General features: G+C 42.6%; 1 protein-coding gene across 1 annotated transcript in view; it reads right to left on the bottom strand.

Annotated features, from left to right (window-relative positions):
• Positions 1 to 848: 848 nt before the first annotated feature.
• The window catches only part of LOC124789281 (COP9 signalosome complex subunit 7a), a 33657-nt gene continuing 9211 nt past the window's right edge, over positions 849 to 25294 (bottom strand). The window contains exons 5-6 of the mRNA XM_047256587.1: positions 14786 to 15006; positions 849 to 1419 (exon numbers count right to left, since the gene is read on the bottom strand). Of these exons, the coding sequence (XP_047112543.1) occupies positions 1255 to 1419; positions 14786 to 15006 (386 nt within the window). The 3' untranslated portion in view covers positions 849 to 1254. The remainder of the gene's footprint in view (positions 1420 to 14785; positions 15007 to 25294) is intronic.

The following is a 25294-nucleotide window of genomic DNA, read 5'->3' as shown; positions in this document are numbered from 1 at the left end:
GAGGGCTGACCTACGCTGAATGTTTAACTTTTGGATTTTGTCTTGTTTCTGTAAGGAAACAAGAATTTGGAAAAGTAACGAATATGAGAAGGTGGTCCAGGAAAGCAAAGGCTGATAGAGGAAAGAGACCGTACAGGAAAACATCACTGAAACAAACTATAACAACCAAGACCAGAGTTCCAATAAGAACACTTTTTACACACATAGCTTCTCACTATTTTAGTTTGTTGTCAGAAACAAACAAATACTCTCTAAACTTATGATCACTCTCTGCAACTTTCTACACAGATTACCAGCACTGGATATGGATTATCTGCAAACACTAATGCAGACAATGAAGGACTTATATGTGAACAGTGAAATGAGTGATGAACACACAAAGTTGAAATCATACTATACTTCAAGTAAAATTACAGACACGTGGTGGCCTTTCAAGTTCATCTGATAGAGAAACTTGAAAATGTGGCATGCTCTCTGACAGAAACAAGGTGATATGAGATTAAGTTGCAGCCTTTCTGGAACTCTTAATACACGCAGGATACAAGGAAACAATGGAAAACTCAAAAGGGTGGCTTTAACGTAAGTGAAAATTGGATTATGATAAATGCAAGTCGAGCACATCATAATCCAATTTACATACTCATTCATCTCAGACCGAAAGATATATAATCTCACAGGAAAATAAAAGATAGTGTAAACTTTTCTTTCAAGTCTCAATCACCAAGAAATTGACATTTACTAAATACAAGTCATCTGTTAATACTATATGTAGTTGGGTACTTAAATGGGTAAAATCCTGCCACATTGAAAAGAAAGCTTATAGAAAATTAAATTATACTCTTTTCAAAAACTATAAATAAGCAATTAATTTCATTAAGAACTGTTATATATACACGTCTTATTCAAATTAAGGAACAAAATGGATCATTCAAATGTGTGAGGAATTATATTCACACCTTGTGAGCACAGTGCTTATAGATGAACAATGCTTTTCACAAATATCTTAGAAGGCAACAGCTTCTAAGAAACAGTCATTTCACTAAACAGCTGCAATCAAAAAATAAAAAATTTTAATCATGTAAATGATAATTAAGAACTTATTAATCAACACGACAGACATTTACATGGCTTGCAGTTCAAAGTCCAGTTTCTTTTATCACTTCAGTCTCACAATCCCTCGATGAGGCACAATGAAGGCAACAATCCCTATTTGGTAGAACTCTGATGTCTAGTCACATAATAAACTTTCACACTTCAGGATTTTTGCCAAAATTTCCCAGAACTGCTGCGAATTCCTTTGCCTTTGAAAGGTTTTTTCCCTTTGTCTCCTGTCTGCGATGCCGTTTCACGGGTATCTGTTGCCATCGCCTCATCAGTGTCTTGAGTTTGAGTCTTCAATGTTTTTTTGATATTGACAATCTGGAAAAAAGGAAAGAAATTACAATACCACATGTAATAAATGCCATACGAGGCATTTGTACTACAGTTGTCAAGCACAATGCTGCAGTTTGCATTGAGAGGAAGTAAGAAGAAACTACAGTAAAAATAATGGAGATCACACAAATTGCTTACTTTGTCAGGTACAAATATGCACATAAACTGGATTCCTTCCTACAATGAAGCATTCCCGTAATGCAAATGCAGTAGAGAGATAGATGCTACGGAGGGGGGCAAAATAAAATATGTGGTGTCTTGTAAGACAAAGAAAGGATTGTGCACCAGCAGTAGAGAGATAGATGCTACGGAGGGGGGCAAAATAAAATATGTGGTGTCTTGTAAGACAAAGAAAGGATTGTGCACCAAGTGACCAGAGCTGATATGCTACTTTTACTGTAACTGATTTGTTGTTGAATTATGAACATATTGTTTTTGTGTAGTTATTTTTTAGTAACTAGCAGCTATTTTCCAAATGAAACAAACACACATAAAGAAATCTGAGGTTGCAAGTATAATTAGAGAGAAAGATCACTGCAGAAGCAGATTCCATACTGGTTGTCTACATTGTTGGCGACAAGTCATTGGAATTAGACACTTGTCAAATATTTTAAGTGCACCATCCTAAATGACTGAAGATGAAATCATCAACAGTATCTGGATATCAGAAAAGCAGAAGACCCAAAATTCACAGAAGGAATCCTGAGAAAGTGTAACATCTACAAATCAGATCACTTAAAAACCCATGATCCTCGACCACTATTGACACTCTATATGTTTCCCTTAGCAGAACAAGATTAATACAGGTATAAAAAGCTGTTCAAATAATATCCACAGAATTTTAGGAGTGTTTAGTTGCTGTCAGATGTGCTCATCATACTCCAGAAATTCTAAACTGATTGAAAATATCATAAAAATCTAGTGGAGCTAACCCCCATATACATGTTGTGCGATAATCATGAAAACTAATTTGAGTTCATACACAGGAGGTATTAACATCTGTAACTATTCTCAAATGAAATAAGAAGAAAGCTAATGACACAAGACATTGCTCTGTTACCTAAGGTCACCATTCGCACAGACAGCCACGGACAACCACAGCCAACAATGTAGCTGTTGAGACTTATTTTTCTGTTTCTGTGTACAGATTTTCTTTATTTTGTATTTTAGGCAGAGAAAAGTTCATGAAGTGGTAGGAAAGAGGACTAGAGTTGTAAGGTCATTACTTCATGCAAGGCCAACTCCGTACTGCAAGCTAAAAATAAATGTGTCAATGGATTTGGTACTAAATCGCAAACCTCATGCTGCCACAGACATGGTGTGCATGTGTATAATGTGGAATCAACAATATCGTCCCATTCCACGCATAACTTATCACTCTGAACTAGGTATTTGTGCTGTGGTATGCATAAGACTCATTGGGAGATAGCATGTGCGAGGACACATATAGGTGTATATGAAATTTATCCAGACTCATGTCACCAGGAGCCCATCATTGCCCCAAATTGAGGTTATAAGCCTGAAGTGTAATAAAGAGACTTATTTCCTTATGAACTGCAACCTTTTCGTTTACTCGTTGACTTCATTTTTGTTCACTGACTTTGTGATATTTTATGGGAGCTCTTCTTCACATTCTCACATGTATATCAAAACACAGTCAATAAAGTATTCATACTAAAACACAACATTTTTGACAACTATTGATGCTTCAAGCTATGACACATTGAAGGCTAGATATGCGAATATCTACTACTGCAAAATCTGGTGCCAACTATCAATGTTCTTACGAATGCACTCGTAAGCTGTGGAAGAGTCAAATCTCCACCTTCTGGCAAGAGAATACTGCTGTGTGATTCACACAATTCCAAAGCCAGTTTGTGTTAACCCATATAAATTTGGACAAAACCAAATATAGTTATGTTGTTGCTACTCTCAATGAGGACATGACCATATAAGTCCAAGATATTTTTGCATTACCACCAAGTGACGACATATACACTGCCAATAAAAAAAGCCGTGACCAGTTGTTCATCTTAGTCTAAAGCCCAATGACTGGAAAAGTCACTCGGCACAGGAATCGCGCACCTTCCCAAATGCTCTGTTTATAGGCCCTAGATAGCAATGCTGTCAATGAAAACATTCTCTAAAACGCTTACTGCCTGATCCACAGAAAATACTCACTGTATGCAAAAGTGACCTCAAGGTACTAGCACACCCGTGAACCATGCTGCTGAGATGTACCTGTCCACTTGTGTCGTAGTCATATTTCCATTATCAGACATTTCTCTGGCCTCACTTCAAGTACAAATCACTGAGCTTACCACACACACTGCCACTCTTCATATACAACATTCCAGCTGCTTGTCATAATGCCAACACTCACCAAAGAAACACCGCCATTTTCCTTCAGCTGAAAGGATGTGTTGGTGCCATAGATGGTTTGGCTCAGAAGCTCACCAATGCCATTCCCCATGGGAGATGGGTAACGGGCCCCCAAGTTGTTAATAATGGCAACTGACTTCCCAGATAGCAGCTGTCAACTGTCTCACTGAACTTTCAGCAAAATTGCATTTTCTAGTACACACACATTACAACATATTGGTGTACCCATTTTCTCAACTACCTCTCCACTGCAGTGACGACCATTGCCTCCATGCTACCGATGGTTCTCCAATCAATACATATGGTTGTTTGACACATTATGTGGCAATTCGCTGTGGCGGATGTACTATACCCTATCCTAAGAGCAGATTTTTTTTTCTTTCTTTCTTTCTTCATTTTATGGTCTGCTACAGCATCTTCTGGGCCGTCACCTTCTTGATACATCCACTAACTTATTAGCATGGGAGAATTAATGCCACATAGGTAACACTGCCAAATGCATGATCACTGGAGATTCTCCAGAAGTAGAACTCACTAGATAGCTCCTGGAGATCACTCAGATGATACCCAACACTATCAGCTGTACAGCACGGAACAGTGTACTATATTGTCATGTAGAAGAAGGTGTAATTAGATGAATGACGAACACTAACTTCACTTAACGAAGGTTTATTCAGCACTTGCACATACAAGAGCGCAGAGCGAACTGCCTCTGGTCAGAACACATACGGTATATATGCAGTTACAGAATATTCCAGTACAATGATTCTTGGCATTAGTGGATACTTCTAGAATGTACCGCGAACTGAATATAGAAATTAAAATTTTTCAGTTCAAGTGAGTATTGAACTAACAACCCTCCATGCAACATCCTAGTATCATAACCACTACACCACGGTGACTATGCTACTCAGCTGCTTCTGCAACACTGATCCCTCCTTAAGAGAACAGAGTCTCAGTCTTCTGTCCTAGTCCGGAAACGAGTCATCAGTCTTGCATACTCAAACTCCCGATGACTCATGTTCGCCCTGACTGTGATCTTCTTAGAACTTCCTTTGCCGCTACGCTCTTCGACACCTTTGCGAATGATGCCTGTCACTGGAGCATCCACTCCGGTCTCACCCATGCCTATTACGGGCTCTCTCCATGGGTGCCACCCAGCCACAGCCAGGGCCACCCGACACGGCAGCCGCTGCTGGAAGTTCCGATGCTCCAGGATGACAAGCAGCCCCTCCTTGGCATATGTGGGATGGCAAAATCTCACGTGAGTAGTGTGATCCCTGTGTTGTCACCGACTCAGTCACATGGATACTTCACAACCCCACCACACAGACTGGCTACACATGTTGGTGACCTAGTGGGGTTGAGGGGGGGGGGGGGGGGGGGCTACAGTGGGGAAGGAAGAAGGGAAGGAAGGGCAAGAGGAATCCATACTATAGACACTAGGGAGGGAATTCTTCCCCAAATGACTCACACTAGAACATGAAATTTAGAAGTAGGGGTCAAACTCCAATGCAGGGGACCAAACCGCCACAAAGGATGAAAGCAAACAGGCAAGATGAACAAAACTTCAAGAAATACAGAGAACCAATGGACAGCCACGTCAACATAAATCAGAACATCGAGAGAGTGGAACGAGGGGGCAGCATAGAAGGAGCAAGGATGGGGTGGGAGGGGCACGGTGAAGGAAATGCAGCCAGAGAAGGAAGAATGAGCTGAAACTGCTCGGGATCCCGTGTGCACTACACATGAACTCACACCCCTGGAGGGTATAGCATATGGAGGTGTGTGTGTGTGTGTGTGTGTGTGGAGGGGGGGGGGGGGGGGTTTGAAGAGCAGAAAAGGAGAGGAGCAGAGAAGGGGAAAGGGAAAGGATAGGTGGGTGCACTGGCAGAGGGTGCCACACAACGAAGGTGGGAGTCATGAAAAGGGAGGAGGCAACAGTACACAGGTAGCAGAAACTGTCAGGTGGAGGGTGCGGGGACAGCAGGTTGAGGTCGGGATAATATCGGTAACAGATAATGTGTTGTAAGGATAACTCCCATCTGTGCAGTTCAGAAAAGCTGGTGGTGGAGGGGAGGATATAGATGGCCCAGATTGTGAAGCAGTCATTGAAACCTAGCATTCTGTGTTCAACTAAATGTTGTGGCACTGAGTGGTCTTCTCTGCTCTTGGTCGAAGTCTGGAAGTTGTCATTCATCCCGGTGGACAGCTGGTTGACAATCATCCCAATATAAAAAGTTGTACAACGTTTACAGCAGAGCTGCCATACAACGTGACTGCTTTCACAGGCGGTCCAGCCTTTGATGTGCTAAGATCGGATTGGGTAGGTCTTGCACCTGGGTCTTCCACATGGATACAATCCCTTTGGCGAGGGGTTGGGTTTGGGAGTGATATAGGGATGGACTAGGATGTTGCAGAGATTGTGTGGATGATGAAACATCACTTTAGGAGAGGTGGGAGGGACCTTGCATAGGATGTCCCACATTTTAGTGCATGATGATGAACAGTCAAAGCCCTGACAAAGTATGTGGTTCAGTTGTTCCAGTCCAGGCTGATACTGGGTGACAAAGGAGGCACTCTTTTGTAGTTGGCTCTTTGGTGTGGTGGTAGGATTGAATGAAGGTGTGTGGGGATAGTGGTTGTCTGTAAAGGAGCTGGGAAAAGGGGTTCTTGTCACTGCAGATATGTTGTCCCTGGGTGGCCAGGCAATATGGGATTGATTTTTTGATGCAGAAGGGATGGCAACTGTCCAAGTACAGCTGCTGTTGGTGGCTGGAGGGTTTAATGTGGACAGAGGTGTGGATGGTGCCACCACAGAAAAGATGGTCAACATCTAAGAAGGTGACACACTGCATTGAAGAGCATCAGATGAAGTGGAAGGGAGAAATGGTGTTGCTACTGTGAATGAACTGAGTGCAGTTTATGAAGATATCATCAATGAACCTGAACCAGACCAGAGCATTTTTATGGGATTTGCAAATGACATTGAGGCCATAGTGGTGTGCAAGGATGGCAGATCTTTTGGGACTTAGCAAAGAATGACATTAAGATTGGACTGGAGATTAATACGGAGAAGACTGAAATGTTATGATAGAAATATCCAGCGAAGCCCCTAATATCACAGCCCCTAATATCACAGCCCCTAATATCACAGCCCCTAATATCACAGCCCCTAATATCACAGCCCCTAATAGCACCCCATCGCAGGTAAGAACAAGGAAAATGCCCGAGCAGAAAATTTTAAATACCAACACCCTTGATTCAACAGGCATACAAACAAGAAATTATTCAGCTCATTGTCAAGTCTAAAAATTATTTCAGTCTCAAGCAGATAAAGTCATCAAAAAATTTGCAAATTAAGACCAAACTTTAAGCCCATAATGCAGTGAGGGGAACCAGTGTTATTATTGAAGAAACTTGTCCAATAGAAACACAAGGTGGGCACATGGTGTACAGGGTCAGTGATCTTGGAATGTATGTATTTATCTATCGATTCTCCCCTCCACCATCAGCTTTTCTGAACTGCACAGATGAGAGTTACCCTTATAACATATTCTCCACTCCTGAAATTATCCTAGCCTCAACCTATGGTTACCTACTGTTCACACACCCTCCACCCAACAGTTTCCACTACCTCTATCCTATCACCTCCTTCCAATTCATGTCATTTTACCCTCAACTCTACACTGCTCTCTGCTGATGCATCCAATGTCCCTTTCCCCTTCTCTGCTCCTTTCCCTTTCCACTCTCCACCCCCCCCCCCACCCCCTCTCTCCATCACAGCCTCCCAACAGCAGGCCTGGCAGCCTTGTCTTGCCACCATCTAATCCCTAAACATTACGGCAGGAAACGCTCACTTCTCTTCCTCTCCCTGTGGTCTGACAGTTGCATTTAGTTTGGAGAACCCACAGATAGATGTCAAGTGTGCTTGCCTGTGTGAATGTGCGCTTCCTTGCTGACGAAGGCTTTAGAAAAAAGCTCAACGTGTAACAGTCTTGTGCCTGCCTGCAACTTAACGTTTCAACCTTATGGTGAGAAGCAATATATCCTTTTCACAATATTGTTGTATGTATGTATGGATGTATCGTTTATTTTCTCCATGAGTATATTTCCAGGATTATGAAAAGTTTGACATCATCTGACCTCCCTTTTTCACTTGTTAACAATGTGGAAAATGAGCTACAGTTAGAACTTTTACACACAGTCAGACACTTATATGGTAAGTTTCATAACAAAATTAGTTGGTTGGTTGGTTTGTGGGGGTTGAAGGGACCAGACAACAAAATTAGTATTTTAGAATTTTGTAAAAATGTTCCTTAACATAAATTTACATAACTATGATTATGTCCATGCTGGTATGGGTAACTTTTTCTTGACAATAATAAGAATGAAAACCACCCATGGAAGCTCACTGACAGGCTTTCACTTACTATCTTATTTTCGAATCCGCAGTTCTCAGAAAGTGATACCTAACATTCAGGCTTCAGTGAATAGCAAAATAATTAATATTCATTGACATCCAGTATTTTATGTTTAACATTTGAATAAAATGATCTTGAAATAGAGGTTAATGCCAATTTTAATTTCGTCCTAAAAGGTAAATCATAAGGCTGCATCAGTTGTAAGAAATATCATGTTTCATAGGTGCCCCATGTTCTTTGCTTCATCAGAATATCAAGAGAGATGTAATTTTCACTTTACTGTCATTTCTCATTAACACAACAGCCTTATAAAGCGAATTTCCCATGAACTGCATTAATGAGCCACCATGAAGCCACCCACAAATCTCCTTAGAACACAAAAAGACAAGAGAAAAAGAGAGAAGGTCATGACTTCAACGGATGCTGTGATAAACGCCTAGCAAGTTGGCTTATGTAAAGAGATACCTCTTTTCTTGCTTTGGCATAGGCTACGTACGTTTAAGATGACCTGTATATCCACTTATTATACAAGATTGTGTTGTTGTAAAAGAAGATGACTACAAAAGTTTGAAGTTCAGTTGCTAAGGTCATTCTAGTAGCTTGGAGGGAAATTAATGCTCTCTCTCTGCATCCATCCACATACAAGGATACGAAGTTCTATGAAGACTGTTGTAGCACTGTTGAATGGAACTGACTAGAGGTCCATTCAGTAAGCATTAATAAAAGTGAACAAAACAAATAAAGCCACTAACGTCAAACATCGGATGGTTGCAGATCTATCAGGAAATGGAACACTGAGGCCATACCGAAAAATCACTCAGGTTCCTCTCCACTGTGAGCCAGCTCATTGAGCAGATTGGTGAACACACCTGATTCAGTGTTAATAATAAATGCTGTTTTGCTCAGTTGTTTTCACAAAACATGTTATTAACACAAGGGCCATTGCTCAGATATTAAAGAACCAGGAGGAATAGATGTTGAGACTGATACTGTTGAGTACAGCTGATTTACTGTCTCAGCAATTCATTTTCTGGGATCTGTAGGATATTGATTCACTTTCAGAACAAAACAAATCAGTCACAACACAGTTTATCAAATGTAAGCTGTAGCTTTGTTAAGTTCAAAACCACAACAGACCTTCCCTTTCCTACAATGAAAGATATGTGAACATAATCAAGTGAATAATGTCCAACAAACATCATCAGGGATTCATTAGCTCTTGCCGATAGTCCATTAGAGAACATAAATAGGGGGAAGAATGCAATTCATCTATAGTTTTTGCATTCTGAAATTGATAGCAGTCGGAACTTTGCAGAAAATTTAAGTTTCTATTGAAAGGATAGGCACATGGGAAATTAAGGGAGTATTTGTCGAGTAAACAAGGAACTCAAAACCACTGAGACAGAAATTGAAGATGCATGTGTTATTGTTTGGGTAAGATTCAGTATCAGGGGTCGGCATAAAATAACTGGATCCTATCCTTCTATCGCCTGCCAGATCCGTCTCCTAATGTACCGTATTTACTCGAATCTAAGCTGCACTCGATTCTAAGCTGCACCTGAAAAATGGGACTCGAAATCAAGAAAATAATTTTCCTGAATCTAAGCCGCACCTGAAATTTGAGACTCGAAATTCAAGGGGAGAAAAATGTTTTAGGCCGCACCTCCAAATCGAAACAAAATTGGTCCATTGTAATATGAGACACAGTTTAGGTCGAATGAATGACGATACAGCTATAGTAGTTTGGTTCAAGTCGTAAGCTTAGCAATTGAGCTTTACCAGGTAGCCATTGCTATGCGTCAGGTGCTCTGTCCGTATTTATACGGGTACCCTTCCTTTTTCACGTGTTTCATCTGGTTTGAATCGATTGCTTATTTTTCTTTGATCTGGTAAGTGCCGTTCTCTTTTTTATAGGTGTTTACATCACTCTAAGCTGAAAATGCATTATTGTACTGTGTCACGCATTGTTTGTCGCATTCTGATAGTGAGTGTTTACGGCATGTCGCCGCTCGCGACATGGCTTGCTTCTGTGCTCGCTACCGCGGCTTACAATTAAAAAAAAAGAGAGGAATCATCTCATTAGCGAAACAATGGCAAGAGACCACTACTTGTTGTTACTTACAGTGCTGCTTTAAAGAATGAATGACGATATGGTCAACAAGAACCAAATAATAGACTGCGTATGATAGACGTTCTGAACTAGAGTTTAGCGAAAATTTTTCTCATTTTGAAAATCTTTGGACGCCTCGTTAGTACATTACATTCTGCACAGAAATTAGAGTCATCTTCGATTTAAAAATCTAGTCAATTGCCGTGCTTCATTTCTGACTGTATCACTATTAGGCATAAGAATAATACGAATATAAACATGACATGATATCCAGAATGAGATTTTCACTCTGCATCGGAGTGTGCGCTGATATGAAACTTCCTGGCAGATTAAAACTGTGTGCCCAACTGAGACTCGAACTCAGGACCTTTGCCTTTCGCGGGCAAGTGCTCTACCACCTGAGCTACTGAAGCACGACTCACGCTTGGTCCTCACAGCTTTACTTCTGCCAGTATCTCATCTCCTACCTTCCAAACTTTACAGAAGCTCTCTTGCGAACCTTGCAGAACTAGCACTCCTGAAAGAAAGGATACTGCGGAGACATGGCTTAGCCACAGCCTGGGGGATGTTTCCAGAATGAGATTTTCACTCTGCAGCGGAGTGAGCGCTATGAAACTTCCTGGCAGATTACAACTGTGTGCCCAAGCAAGACTCGAATTTGGGACCTTTGCCTTTCGCGGGCAAGTGCTCTACCATCTGAGCTACCAAGGAAGTTTCATATCAGCGCACACTCCGCTGCAGAGTGAAAATCTTATTCTGGAAACATCCCCCAGGCTGTGGCTCAGCCATGTCTCCGCAGTATCCTTTCCTTCAGGAGTGCTAGTTCTGCAAGGTTCGTAGGAGAGCTTCTGTAAAGTTTGGAAGGTAGGAGATGAGATACTGGCAGAAGTAAAGCTGTCAGGACCGAGCGTGAGTCGTGCTTCGGTAGCTCAGATGGTAGAGCATTTGCCCACGAAAGGCAAAGGTCCCGAGTTCGAGTCTCGGTCGGGCACACAGTTTTAATCTGCCAGGAAGTTTCATGACATGATATGTACATTCTTCCGCGTTTGCTGTTGTCTCACTCTAGTTTCGTACTTTATTAAGCAGACAGGATTTAAATGACGTAGCAGCAAACACAAAAGAATACATGGCAAAATGTTTATATTCATATTATTCTTATGGTGAAGAGAATACTATATGTGATTCACAATTCATAAAAGTTCCTATTAGCAACCATCTCTTCTCACAGGTAGGAAAAAATTCAGAACGTAGAGTTGGCCAAATTGACAAACATCCCAAACAGTCTTGCCAGTTGGATATTGAAATGCTGTTACGTTCAAAGATGACCAATACGGAATTTGTATTTACTTCGTTGGATAACGTATAAAAATGCAGTGGTCGAAACTCGGGGCGGAGAAAAAAGCTCGTCTTCCACCTTTACTTAAATTTATTTACTGACTTAAAAGGTTTTGGCGCCAGTACTTATCTGTGTGCCTGCAAAGCATGCCAGTGTAGCGCTACGTATATTCGGCGGCAGAAGTTAGTTGTGGCGGCACCTACCAACATTTTTCAGAACTTTCTTTTACTCTGCACACGATTCTAAGCCAAAGGCGGTTTTTTGGATTACAAAAAACCAGAAAAAAAGTGCGGCTTAGATTCGAGTAAATACGGTAACCAAAAACTTTAGAAAAAATCTCAGTTTATGTGTACGTAAGTTCTCCGATCATAATGTAATCACTGGTGGAGACTAAACATCCTACAATCAATTGGGAAACACAGTTTTGTTAGTGGTGATGTGATAAGACAGCCTGTGAAACATTACTAAATGCCTTCTCTGCAAACTACCTACAACAGATAGTTTGAAACCTCACTCATGATTGAAATATATTAGAGCTAATGGCAACAAGTAGTCTTCACCTCTTTGAGAATGACCACACCGAAACTTGTACCAGTGACCATGACATGATTGTAGCAACAATGACTACCAAAGTACAAAGGACAATTAAAACAAGGTAAACTAAATAAAGCTTCAGTTGTATCATATCTCAATGAGGAACCTGAGACTTTCAGCACAGGGCAGGAGCATGCTGACGAACGGAACTGTGGCTCATGTTTAAAAGAACAGTTGACCACGCATAGGATAGATATATACCCAGTAGAATGGTTCATAATGGCAAGGAATGTCCATGGTATACAGTCACTGTACAGAAACTTCTAAGGAAACAGAGATTACTGCATAATAGGTGTAAAACAAAGTGTAGGGTTATAGACAGGTGTTGAATGAAACATTTTTGGCTGTCAAGAAAGCAATGTACGATGCCTTCAGTAACTACCGTAGCAGAATGTTGTCAAATGATCTTTCACAAAACCTAAAGAAATTCTGGTCGTATGTGAAAGCTGTTAGTGGCACCAAACTTAAGTGTCCAGTCCCTAGCGGATGAGACGGGACATGAAACTGAGCATAGCAAGGCAAAAGCTGAAATGCTTAACTCTGTTTTCAAATGTTCCTCTATGAAGGAAAACCCAGGAAAACTGCCCCAATTTAATATTCATACCACTAAAAAGTATTAGTTTCAGCAGTGTTGAGAAACACTTGAAATCATGAAAACTGAACAAAGCTCCAGGTCCTAATGGAATCCATCAGATTCTATACTGAATTTGCAACTGAGTTAGCTCCTTTCTAACTATGACCTGTCTTAGAATCCTCGAGCAAAAAACAGTGCCCAGTTCTTGGAAAAAAGCACAGGTCACATGCATCTACAAGAAGGGTGGCAGAAGTGGTCCACAAAACTACCATCCAATGTCCCCAACATAAATTTGTCGTAGAATCTTAGAAGGTATTCTGAGCTCAAACATAAAGAAGTATCTTGAATAGAATGACGTCCTCCATGCACTAAAAATAAAAAATAAATATACAAATTGCAGTATTTTTTTGATTTCTGAACAGCATTTGACTCAGTACCACATCTACCCTACTGTCAAAAGTTCAATCTTATGGGGTATCAAGTGATATTTGTGTACAGACTGAAGACTTTTAGGTAGGGACAATGCAGCATGTTAGCTTGGATGGAGAGTCATCATCAGGTATAGAAGTAACTTCGGGTGTGCTCCAGGGAAGTTTGTTGGGACCCTTGCTGTTCATGTTGTACATTAATGACAGTGAAGACAATATTAACAGTAGCCCCAGACTTCTCGCAGACGATGCAGTTACCTAAAATGAAGTACTGTTGGAAAGAAGCTCCATAAATATTCAGTCAGATCTTGGTAAGATTTCTAAGTGGTGCGGAGACTGGCAACTCGTTTTAAATATTCAAAAATGTAAAACTGTGCACTTCACAAAAAAAACCATAGTACCCTATGACTATAGCCTCAACAAGTAACTGTTGTAATCAGCCAAATCATACAAATACTTGGTTGCAACACTTTGCACGGATATGAAATCTAATTATCACACAGCCTCCGTCGTGGGTAAAGCTGGTGGCAGACTTTGGTTTATTGGTGGAATACTGGGAAAGTGTCAACAAAGACATCGCTCCGAAGCTGTGGCCAGTGCACTCTTTGGTTTTTAGTGCTGAACATCTCTATCAAAACTGTTTGTATGTTGATCTTATCAAAAGTCCATCCAAAACAGATTTAAAGCAGCCACATCAAGTACACACCATATTCAAAGATAGTAATCATGGATTTCTAACCATCCCACGAATGTAAATAACCTCATTGCCTTCAGTTATGCACATTGCACATACATTAGTATATCACAGTGATCTAAAAGTGTAACCCCATGTAGGATACAAAGTGAATACAAATGCCTGATATCTTTATTATTATGAGAAAACCTTTCTCAGACATTATGTCTGCTTAAAAATGGAAAGTGACGCGGACCTTGATCAAGCGTGACTTCCTTTTAACTGTACGGTTATTATTATTACTACTGCTGTGGTACTCTATACTTCCTCCAGTGCAGTGGATTCTAATTGTTTTACATTGTGTACTAGCATTTATGCAAAAGAATATAAAAATTATCATGAATAAACAAGGGCAAAAGAGAATGGTATTAATTCTGAGGTCTACAAAAACAGAAAAATTAAGAAACATTGAACGACTGTGTTTTGTCCACTTATACAGCCCAATGTACACTAGAAAGTGGTTTCCAGTACAATTGGAATGACAACAACCCGCCTTCCCAACCAGTTCCCATAATGTATATTAGCTGGACACAAGTGAGAGCCAGGAAACAGGAACTACATTCAATACCACTGGCAGGAGTGACCATCTAGGTTCTGTTCGAAGAACGCAGGATATCTCTAAGCATTCACATTCCATATTCTGCTTATCTTTGGTGTGATTTATGAAAACTGAACAAAACCAAAAGCTAGTACATTGAACTTAAGTCTTCTTATTTTAAATCTACTGAAACAAAATGGCACCATAGTATAAATTACATAAGCAAACAAACCTCTTGCTCAACAGCTTCCTTATGTTTCAGCCGACGATTCTTCTCTGAATTTGCACGATTGATTTGCATCTCTACACATGATAGCACAGTTTCACAAGAGTCGCACCATTCTTGTAGAGTTGAGACGATTGATCCGAGATCAGCAGGCTGGATGTCTCTTCCAATTGCATAGTCTACTTCTAGTTGGCTATTTTTCAGATCAAGTTTTCCATGAATAATATCTGTATGGTGGAATAACAAAAGTATTGTTTATAACACAGCAAAATCATTTTAATTTACATACGGTTGGTCAAATATGTGAAAATTTTAATAAGGATCATTTCTTCAGAGAAGATGTAGTAAAAATTATTTGACAGATCACTGCTTAAAATGACTGCATCAGCCATACAAAAAATTAACCACAACTTTGGGGACAGCTGAAATGTTGAGAACATACTACATGCATTCAACAACGATTAAGTAATACTGTGGTGCTCCATATAACTCTTTAAATAGTCAAATTGTGATGCTTGGACAAGTAACTATCTATCCTGTTCCGTTATGTTGTTGAGCTTTGAAGTGAAAGATGAGTGGAAAGCATATATTTTATTGACGGGGCTACATGGTTAGTGCGAGCCAATGCTCAAGGGGTAAGAGAACTTTAACCGATTAGTGCCCGTTGTCCTCGAGTGATGATAATCCATTTTCCCGTCATTATTACAATGTTTGTAACTCCATTCCAACAATGGGTTTTTGTTGTTGTAAAGTAAGCTTTCCATCAACAATTGGTACAATTTTTATCTCTCTGCTACAGTTATTCAGTTGAAGAATGTTAACAAAAGGGGAGCATTTTTGCAGTGCCTGCTGATCATTTCTATATTTATTTTTGTGGCTACATCTAAGACAAGTATCACTTCCATTTTCTGGCTGATGTGTAATTCACTACTGTGATACTGTTTGGTACTTATGAAGGTGAAAATAGTTCATTATATTTTCTGCCCCAGTGCTTGAAAACTTGCTGTCCTTGTTTGAGGGCACTCGGCATTTCCATGGTAAATGTTATGCTTTTCGGGCTTTTCAGATTTCTTAGCCATGGCTCACAATGTTTTTAAAACTGCTCAAGAGGCACTAGAATACTTATTTTCTGAAGAAATAGAAGCAGACCTAGTAACTCTACCTCCAGATGTAGATGAGCAGAGCAATGACAAAAATATTGAAGATGACGTGTTAGGAAATCCATATGTAAGCCTAATTAAAGGTAATACTGAACTATCATGTGAGTGAGACAACAAAGACATTCCTAAAAGGGCCCAAAATAGGAAATTCAAGGGTATAATCAGGTTCCGAAATATTCATTTCCCGATTTAGGGATGAAAGCTCCTTGTCTGTCAGGTGAACTGAAAGGAAAGTTGCACGGTCTCACTCCCATGCAGGTTTTTGAACTCTTTTCCGAAGAAGTTGTAAGCATAATCGTAGTGGAAACTGAAAAATACACTAGCGAGTGTAAAAGCTAAATAAATTATTCGGTTTTACACAATGAAATTCGTGTACTTGTTGGGTTCTTTATCTTTACATGCTATCATAAATTGTCTACTGAAAGAGGTTACTGGTCTGAGGACGATTGTCTAGGTGTTAAAATAGTGAATGGTACAATGAGTCGTGAATAGTATCTTGAACTGAAAACTGCAATATATTTCAGTAAGAACACAAAAAGCCACTGAAACCGAAGATGACAAATCTTTCAAAATAAAATCATTGGCAGAGGCTCTGGTTTCAGAAAAATATTTTGAGTTCAGATTTGACAGAAAGAAGGCAGTTTTGGTCAAAAAATGGAATGACAATAACTGTGTTACACTAGCAACTAATTTCGACACTGTGCTTCCTACCGTCTAAGGCCAGTGTTGGAATTCATCCCAAACCGAAAAGGCCACAGTTCCCACAATCACATGCATTGAATACATACTAGAATTTCATGGGAAATGTTGATCAGTGCATGGTAAAAAGTGATACTGACACCTTTTTATGAGTATGGTAAATATGACTTGGGAATGTATATTTGGCTTCCAAGAGATGAACTAATTCAGAAGGCAGATTATGAGAACATACCAGGTCAGTTGAAATCAGGTCAGTTGAAATCAGGTCAGTTAAGGAAAAGCCGGAAAAACTCATCTACCTTTCAGGAGTAATGTACCAGTAATATAGTATGACCAGAAGCTGCACATCATCCAGAAGCATAAAAAGCAAAGACAGTATGAGAACTGCAAAGCAAAGCTGAGAATATTGTGGGAAGTTTAATGCTATGTTCTGTACGGAAAGCTCTCCCAAATGTCGTATCAGGCCTTTACGAAATTTCAGTTTTGAAGAATTTTTAGGTTAAAACTTTTGTAAATGTTACTTACTGAAATAAAATAATAATTTTGAAATGTTTATTTTGAGTTTATTGTTACCAATTTCCTTATGCCTTGTCATTTTTCCTAGTAAGCAGTAAATGACAAAACATCTGCCAAGAGCCCAACATCCTCAAATGAAGACTGTCAAAATTTCACATTTATGCTACAAATGAAAAAATTTCTTTGTATTTCCCTAAATTGGGTTGCCAGGACACAGTTTTCCAAAAATACAGAATACATGTTAACTAAAAAGAAACTGGGAGCTAATGGGCTAATATACTAACAACTGGAGACTTAAGATTAAATTATTGTAGGAAGAATGTCAAGTACTCTCGCTCTCCTTATAATGATGCACCTCTTCAAGACAATAAGAAACATAACAAGCTTTGTCATAATTTTTCCCATGGGAACAAGGTGCTATAACTGTAGTATGGTCACATTGCAAAAACTGTCAGAGCAAGACCAATGGAAGTGGCAATTCGCCGATAAACAAGACATTCTTCATTGCATCAGTATCAGATAATGTCATTAATAATGGCTAATAGAGTGACTCTGGTGCATCAGCACTCATAAATTGGTATTAGCTCCACAGGTGGCTGTGGCCAATGAGAATTTTCCCATTAAAGAAACTGGTGACACACACATTGATGCAGTGGTTGGAACAGATAAAAAATACTTTAAAATAATCAACATTATTTACATGCCACAGTGAAATATAAATTTTCTTTCTGTAAGTAAGACAGTGAAAACGGGAAACTTCATCACCTATGATAAATGAAGCTGTCACATTTATGATACAGACAGGAGTCTATTTTGCAGCAGCATTACTTGATAATGGCCATATACAAAGTGGATAAACCAAATAATTCTGTTAAACGCAAGTCAGTATTACTATCAAATGATGTGAACTTTTCACTTGAAAGCTTAGGACACTTCAGCCCTCTCAGAATGAAACTCTTGTAAAAGGGCCAATGGCATTATGTAACTATACAGGAGCTATTGACGCTCCATGCGTTGCATGCCTAGAAGGTAGACAGACAAAATTACCCTTGCAGCATTCTAAGTCGAGAACAATTCTTGAACTAATACATTCCAACTTGTGTTGACCGAAGGTACCAAGGTAAATTGGGATCTGAGAAAGATATATTTCTACACACTTAGCAAAAAAAAAAAAAGTACTTTAAACTATCACAAATTTGAAAAAAAAGAAATAGTGGAAAAATGGACAGGAAGTAAAATACATATTTTGCAGCACACAGACAATGCTAAGGAATATGCGAACCAGGATAAGTAATCTCATTAAGGATTAAGATACCAAACAACAGTATCTTGCACATCTGAACAAAACGGTTAACACGAAAGTACAACAGAACATCAGTCGTAGAAAGTACATACATTTACTATTTGATGTAGGATTATCAAAAAGATATTGTCCAGAAGAAGCTGAATATTTTATTAACTCATCACCTACAGAAGCCTTAAAATGCACCATACCAGAAGAAGCACTTACCAGAAAGAAACCAGACCTTGGGCATCTAAAAATACTTAAAAACGAGTTAACAAAGGCAAGACGTGTGATATTTAAAGCAAATAGGGCTTAGCTGACTAATCAAATACAAACAGTCCTTGAAAAGTCTTCCGAATCACGTAGAGAAAGATGGAAAATTCAACATAACAACTCTCAAAGAGTTGAGTCTGAACTTGTTATTTATGAGAACCGTGACACCTCATATTTTTAATCCAATAAAAACAACTCAGAAGGGTCAAGCTCACCTAGGAGAAATAAAAATTCTCAACCTCATAGAAAATTCAAACAATTATTTAACACATGTAATTTAGATTAATTATCACTGGAAGAAAGTTTGTAAAGTGAACAACCAAACGAATGGCTTCCAGTGATTAAAGAAATTTTGCATTCACATACCAAAAATATGACACGAAAAACATCTGTTCTACAGTAGATAAAATACCAAAAGACACAAAGTGTATTTTACAAAGTAATAAGGATCTTTGAGGAGACCGTTTAATACAAAGTACAATTAAAGGGTGCAACTATGAAGACTTCAGTTATACACTACTTGGACCTTCCGCATTCCTACAAGGCGATTTCAAAGAACAGATTTGTGTCAGAATCTCAGAAATCTATTTTGTCACTGGAACTACTAAAGATATGTGTATCTTTAGACTTAAAACAGTTTGTGAGTTAAACTATGTGGTCATGACTGGAATATGAAACAGAAGAAAGTGCTCCTAAAAGCTGCACTTTACGGCATATCCACAAGTTTATAAGAAGAATAATGGAAGTAAACTTACATAAAGTTATCAATGTTGATTTTTTTTAGTAATAATCCACAAGAGAAGAGCAGCTTAAAAAGAACTCTAAGAGCAATTTAAGCTGAGAGAGCCATGAGAAGTGAATTGTTTGACATCAGAATCACAAGACATTGCAAAAGGTGATTTTTACGAATGGATCCATCCCATTACACACAACAAATTCTAGAAAAACACAACATGAAGGACTGCAATGGAGTATTGACCGCTTAACAATCAAATACCCACAAATGATGGGGACACCAAGACAGAGAGAGAAAAGCTGTGAGAAATATTCCCTACAGAGAAGCTGTGAGCAGTTTAATGCATGCACAAAAGGAAACAAGAGCTGACCAGTATATTCAACTGCTGTTGTAATTTGCTTCAGCAAAAATGTAGGCATGGCTCACTGGTAACCAATTATAAAAGAATCCCACAACACTTGAAAGGAGCTAAAGACTTTAAAATTAATTTTTTAACAAATAGAATTACAACGTAACTGGGTACAGTGATGCCGACTGGCCACGATAAAGAAACAGCCGACAGTAGCTCTATCAATAACTGAAGCTGATTACAAGGCCCTTACTTCAGCTTGTCAAGGGGCTCTCTGGCAGCGAAGGATAGCTACTGAAGTTTCTCCATTCCCTGAAAATGGCCTAAATAAACTTCTCAGTGACAAGAAAGGTGCCAAAAACAAGTGGTTACAGTGGCAGAACCAAACACATTGATGTAAGACATGTATACTACGGCGAAATGTGATTCATCTCCAGTTATAGAAGAACAAGTTCCGACAGAGCATATGCTTGGTATGCTGACAAAGTTGCTGTTGAGAACAACAACAACATCAAATTATTAAGCTGTTTGCACTGAGAGCGCGAAGATTGAAGAGGTGGTGATGCAAATGAAAATCTATGCTTCCACTAGTTTACATATTCTTTGTCAACACACATTAAAAACTGCACTACTGTATTCTACTGATAACAAATGACTGAACTGGTTATCTTAATTGAAGAGAGATAAATGACATTAGGAAGTAAGAACAACATACTTGGCATTTGACATGCTGCCCCATAGCAGGCTAGGCCGTTACAGTAAATTCACAGTTGAGTGGCTCGAAGACTTGTAAGTAACAGAACCCAATAACTTGTCCTCGACAGCAAATGTTCTTCAGAGACAAGGCTATCATCAGGAGTGCCCCAGGGAAGTGTGATAGGACTGCTGATGTTCTCTATATACATGAATGATTTGGCACACAGGGTGGGTGGTGGTGGTTGTTGGGATGTTTAAGGGGGACTAAACAGCTAAGGTCATCAGTCCCCCATTCCAGAAACAGGCGAGACATTAATGCACGAAGCAGGTAAAACCCCAAGGGGAAGGAGACTCCCCCCCAGGCCCTAAAAGAACACAAATGCGGTAACGAACACTACAAACACGAAGAGTATAGATGAACACCAGACAAAAGGAAACATAAGAAAAGAAGATGGCCGGAGCCTGGTTGACTGACCACGACAACAAAAAAGGGAAAGAGTCAACCAACCAACTACACACTAAAATCTGCAACCAAATACGAGAGACTCGAGGACAAGAGACACACAAAGGGAAAGGAGCAGGACCTCCCTAAACGGAACCATAAAAAGGACCACCACGGATAAAATTTAAAACGTCATCAGCCACAGAGGCATTGTCGCTTAAAACCAAAGGCAAAGTGCCCGGGAGATTAAAAGACTGCTGGAGGGTGCGCAGTCGGGGACACTCCAATAAAATGTGGGCGACCGTCAGCCGGGACCCACACTGACACAGGGGGGGATCCTCCTGACGCAAAAGATGGCCGTGCGTCAGGTATGTATGGCCAATGCGGAGCCGACACAGAATAACAGAGTCCCTGCGAGAAGACCGCAGGGAGGAGCGCCACACATCAGTCATCTCCTTGACAGCCCGCAGTTTATTAGGCGCTGTCATGCCTCGCCACTCAGCAGACCACACCCCAAGCACCTTACGGCACAACACCAGCTGCTGATCGCGAGCTGTGAGGCCGATCTCCAAAGCTGGGGCGTCGATCGCCCCTTTGGCCAGCCTGTCAACACGTTCGTTCCCCGGGATGCCAACGTGACCTGGCGTCCAAACCAAGACCACCGAATGACCAGAACGGGCAATGGCGGAAACAGACTCCTGAATAGAGGACACCAGAGGAGAAGACGGATAGCAGCGGTCGATGGCCTGAAGGCTGCTCAGGGAGTCACTGCAGATGACGATGGACCTACCTGAGCAGAAACGCATATGCTCAAGAGCGCGCAATATGGCCACCAGCTCTGCAGTAAAAATACTGCAGCCAGCCGGCAAGGAGCGCTGCTCAACATGGGCAGCGTGAGCAAAAGCGTAGGCAGTGCGACCATCAACCAGGGAACCATCAGTGTAGACAGTCTCACAGTCCGAAAATGAGGCGAGGAGCGCAAGAAAACGGCGACGGAGGGCCACAGGCGGAACCGAGTCCTTGGGTCCCTGTGCCAAGTCCAGACGGACGGACGGACGGCCGGGACAAACACCAGGGAGGCGTAGGTGCACGGACCCGGAAGGGAGGCAGAAGAGGGAATGACCCCAGTTCCGACAGCAGGGACTGGACGCGGATAGCTACGGAAAGCCCAGACCTAGGTCGCCGTTCGGGCAGATGGAGGACCATGGCAGGGAAAAGCAGGCGACGATTGGGATGGCCTGGCGAGCAATGCACGTGGACAGCATAGCCGGCGAGCAGGCGATGGCGGCGAATCCGCAGCGGGGGAACCCCGGTCTCCACCAGTAAACTATCCACGGGGCTGGTGCGAAAAGTGCCAGTTGCAAGCCGAACCCCACAGTGGTGTATGGGGTCTAACAACTTCAACACTGATGGTGATGCAGACCCATAGGCCAGGCTCCCATAATCAAGCCGGGACTGCACAAGGGCTCTGTACAATCGCAGCAGCGTGCAGCGATCTGCACCCCAAGACGTGTGGCTAAGGCAGCGGAGGGCGTTGAGGTGCCGCCAGCATTTTTGCTTCAGCTGAGTAATATGAGGAACCCATGTGAGCCGGGCATCAAACACGAGTCCCAAGAAGCGGCAAGTGTCCACCACTTCAAGCAGGTGGCCGTCGAGGTAAAGTTCAGGATGAGGGTGGACCGTCCGACACCTGCAGAAGTGCAGAACTCGAGTCTTGGCTGCAGAGAACTGAAAATCATGAGTCAGAGCCCATGATGCTGCCTTGCGAACGGCGACTTGCAGCCTGCGTTCGGCGACTCCCGTAGTCGTGGAGCTAAATGAGATGCAGAAGTCGTCGGCATACAAAGAAGGAGACACCGACGACCCCACGGCTGCAGCCAGACCATTAATGGCCACGAGAAATAAGGAGACGCTCAACACCTAGCCCTGCGGGACCCCATTTTCCTGTATATAAGATGAACTAGAGGCGGCACCTACTTGCACCCGGAAAGAGCGGCGCAATAAAAAGGTTTGAAGAAAAGCCGGGAGCTGACCACGAAGACCCCAGTCATGTAACGTAGCAAGGATGTGATGCCTCCATGTGGTGTCATACGCCTTCTGCAGATCGAAAAATACAGCAACGAGATGCTGACGTCGGGCAAAGGCCGTACGGACAGCAGATTCCAGCCGCACCAAATTGTCTGCTGCAGACCGGCCCCGATGGAAGCCACCCTGGGATGGAGCGAGGAGACCGCGCGACTCAAGGACCCAACACAAACGCCGCCCCACCATACGTTCGAGCAATTTGCACAAAACGCTGGTGAGGGTAATGGGACGATAGCTGTCCACCGCCAGTGGGTCCGCACCAGGCTTCAAGATGGGGACAATAACACCCTCTCGCCATTGCGACGGGAACACGCCATCACTCCAAATGCGATTAAATATCGCGAGAATGTGTCTCTGGCAGTCCCTGGAGAGATGCTTCAGCATCTGCACGTGGATGCAGTCCGGTCCTGGTGCTGTATCAGGGCAATCGGCGAGGGCAGCGAGGAATTCCCTCTCGCTGAAAGGAGCATTGTATTTTTCAGAACGACGCGTGTGGAATGAGAACGGCGTCCGCTCAGCTCGCTCCTTTAGAGAGCGAAAGGCGGAGGGATAAGATGCAATCGCAGAGCTCTGAGCAAAATGCACGGCAAGCCGTTCAGCAATGGCGGCAGCGTCCGTGCAGACAGCGCCGTCCAAGGAGAGCCCAGGGACACCCATAGGGGTCTGGTAACCATAAATCCGCCGGATCCGGGACCACACGAGCGAGGGGCAGACATGGGAATCCAAGGATGAGACATACCTCTCCCAGCACTCCTGCTTACGCCGTGCAATAAGACGACGGGCCAAGGCACTGAGCCTCTTAAAGGCGATGAGGGTCTCTAGAGACAGGTGCCGCCTATGACGCTGGAGAGCCCGCTGACGGTCGCGAATAGCCTCAGCAATCTCCGGCGACCACCAGGGTACAGCCTTCCTCCGAGGGAGGCCAGAAGAGCGGGGGATGGCAGCCTCGGCCGCCGAAATAATTGACGTGGTTAAGAAGCGGACCACCTCGTCAATGTCACCCTGTGGGGGAGACTCAATGGTTGCAGCGGAAGTAAAAGCCGCCCAGTCAGCCCTATGGAGAGCCCAGCGGGGCAGGCGCCCAGAAGAATGACACTGGGACAGTGACAGATTGGAAAATGGTCACTACCGCACAGGTCAGGGTGCACCCTCCAGTGGAGGGATGGGACAAGTCCGGGGCTGCAAAGAGAGAGATCGATGGCTGAGAACGAGCCATGGGCCACACTGAAATGCGTGGGAGCACCGGTGTTCAAGAGGCTAAGGTCGAGCTGAGCCAACAAATGCTCCACGGCCCGACCGCGGTCATCAGAAACAGTCCCACCCCATAGAGGGTTGTGGGCATTGAAATCGCCCAGAAGCAGCAATGGTGGCGGGAGTTGAGCCAGCAGCGCAGCCAAGACATGTCGGGGGAGCTCCCCATCCGGAGGAATGTAAACAGAGCAAACAGTAATAGCCGGCGAGAGCTCAACCCTGGCAGCAACTGCCTCTAAAGGCGTCTGAAGGGGTACTGGCGAGCTACAGACAGAGTGGTGAACAAAGAGGCAAACCCCACCTGACGCTCATTGACAGGCAGCACAGTTCTTATAGTATCCCCGATAACCACGAAGGGCGGGGGTCCGCATTGCAGGAAACCAAGTTTCCTACAGAGCAATGCAGAGAACAGGGGAAACACTCAGAAGCACCCGGAGCTCAGGCAGGTGGCGGAAATAACCGCCGCAGTTCCATTGGAGAATGGAAGCAGGAAGGGACTGGGAGGGTGTGAAGGCGACTAAGAGGCAGACAGCGCTTCAGAGCCAACTGCCGCCACCGGGGGAGAGTCAGCTGAGTCCATAGGAGAGGCCCCCAAGGGTTCCGTGAGGGCGAGATCCGCGGCAGAGGCGAGGATCTCCACCTCATCCCCGGAGCCAGGACTATGTACAGCAGGCGGTGCTGAAACCGCCGGAACGTCCTTCTTCTTGGACACATGCCGTTCCTTCTTCTCACGTCGGCCCTTAGGGTGAGAGGGCTGGGAGAGCTTCTCTGAAGGAGCGTCGGAGGCTGACGACGACGCAGAAGCCCTACGACCAGCAGGTGGCGGAACCTTCAGCCACTGGCTGACATCCGGCTGGGTAGGAGAAGAAACGGAGGAAGGGAGAGCCCCGAGGGACCCCTTCCCCGAGAGAAGAACCGGCGGAGGCAACGCCGGCGGAGAAGGAGGGGGAGGGATCGAGCCTCCCGGTTGTGGAGCAGATGTCACTCCCGAAGTAAGCGTGGGGGGGAGCGACAGAAGAGGGT

The sequence above is a fragment of the Schistocerca piceifrons genome, chromosome 3, assembly GCF_021461385.2.
Source record: "Schistocerca piceifrons isolate TAMUIC-IGC-003096 chromosome 3, iqSchPice1.1, whole genome shotgun sequence".
NCBI classification, from domain to species: Eukaryota; Metazoa; Arthropoda; class Insecta; order Orthoptera; family Acrididae; genus Schistocerca; species Schistocerca piceifrons.
Note: the sequence above shows the minus strand (reverse complement) of the source record. Positions and strands in the feature narration are given on the sequence as shown.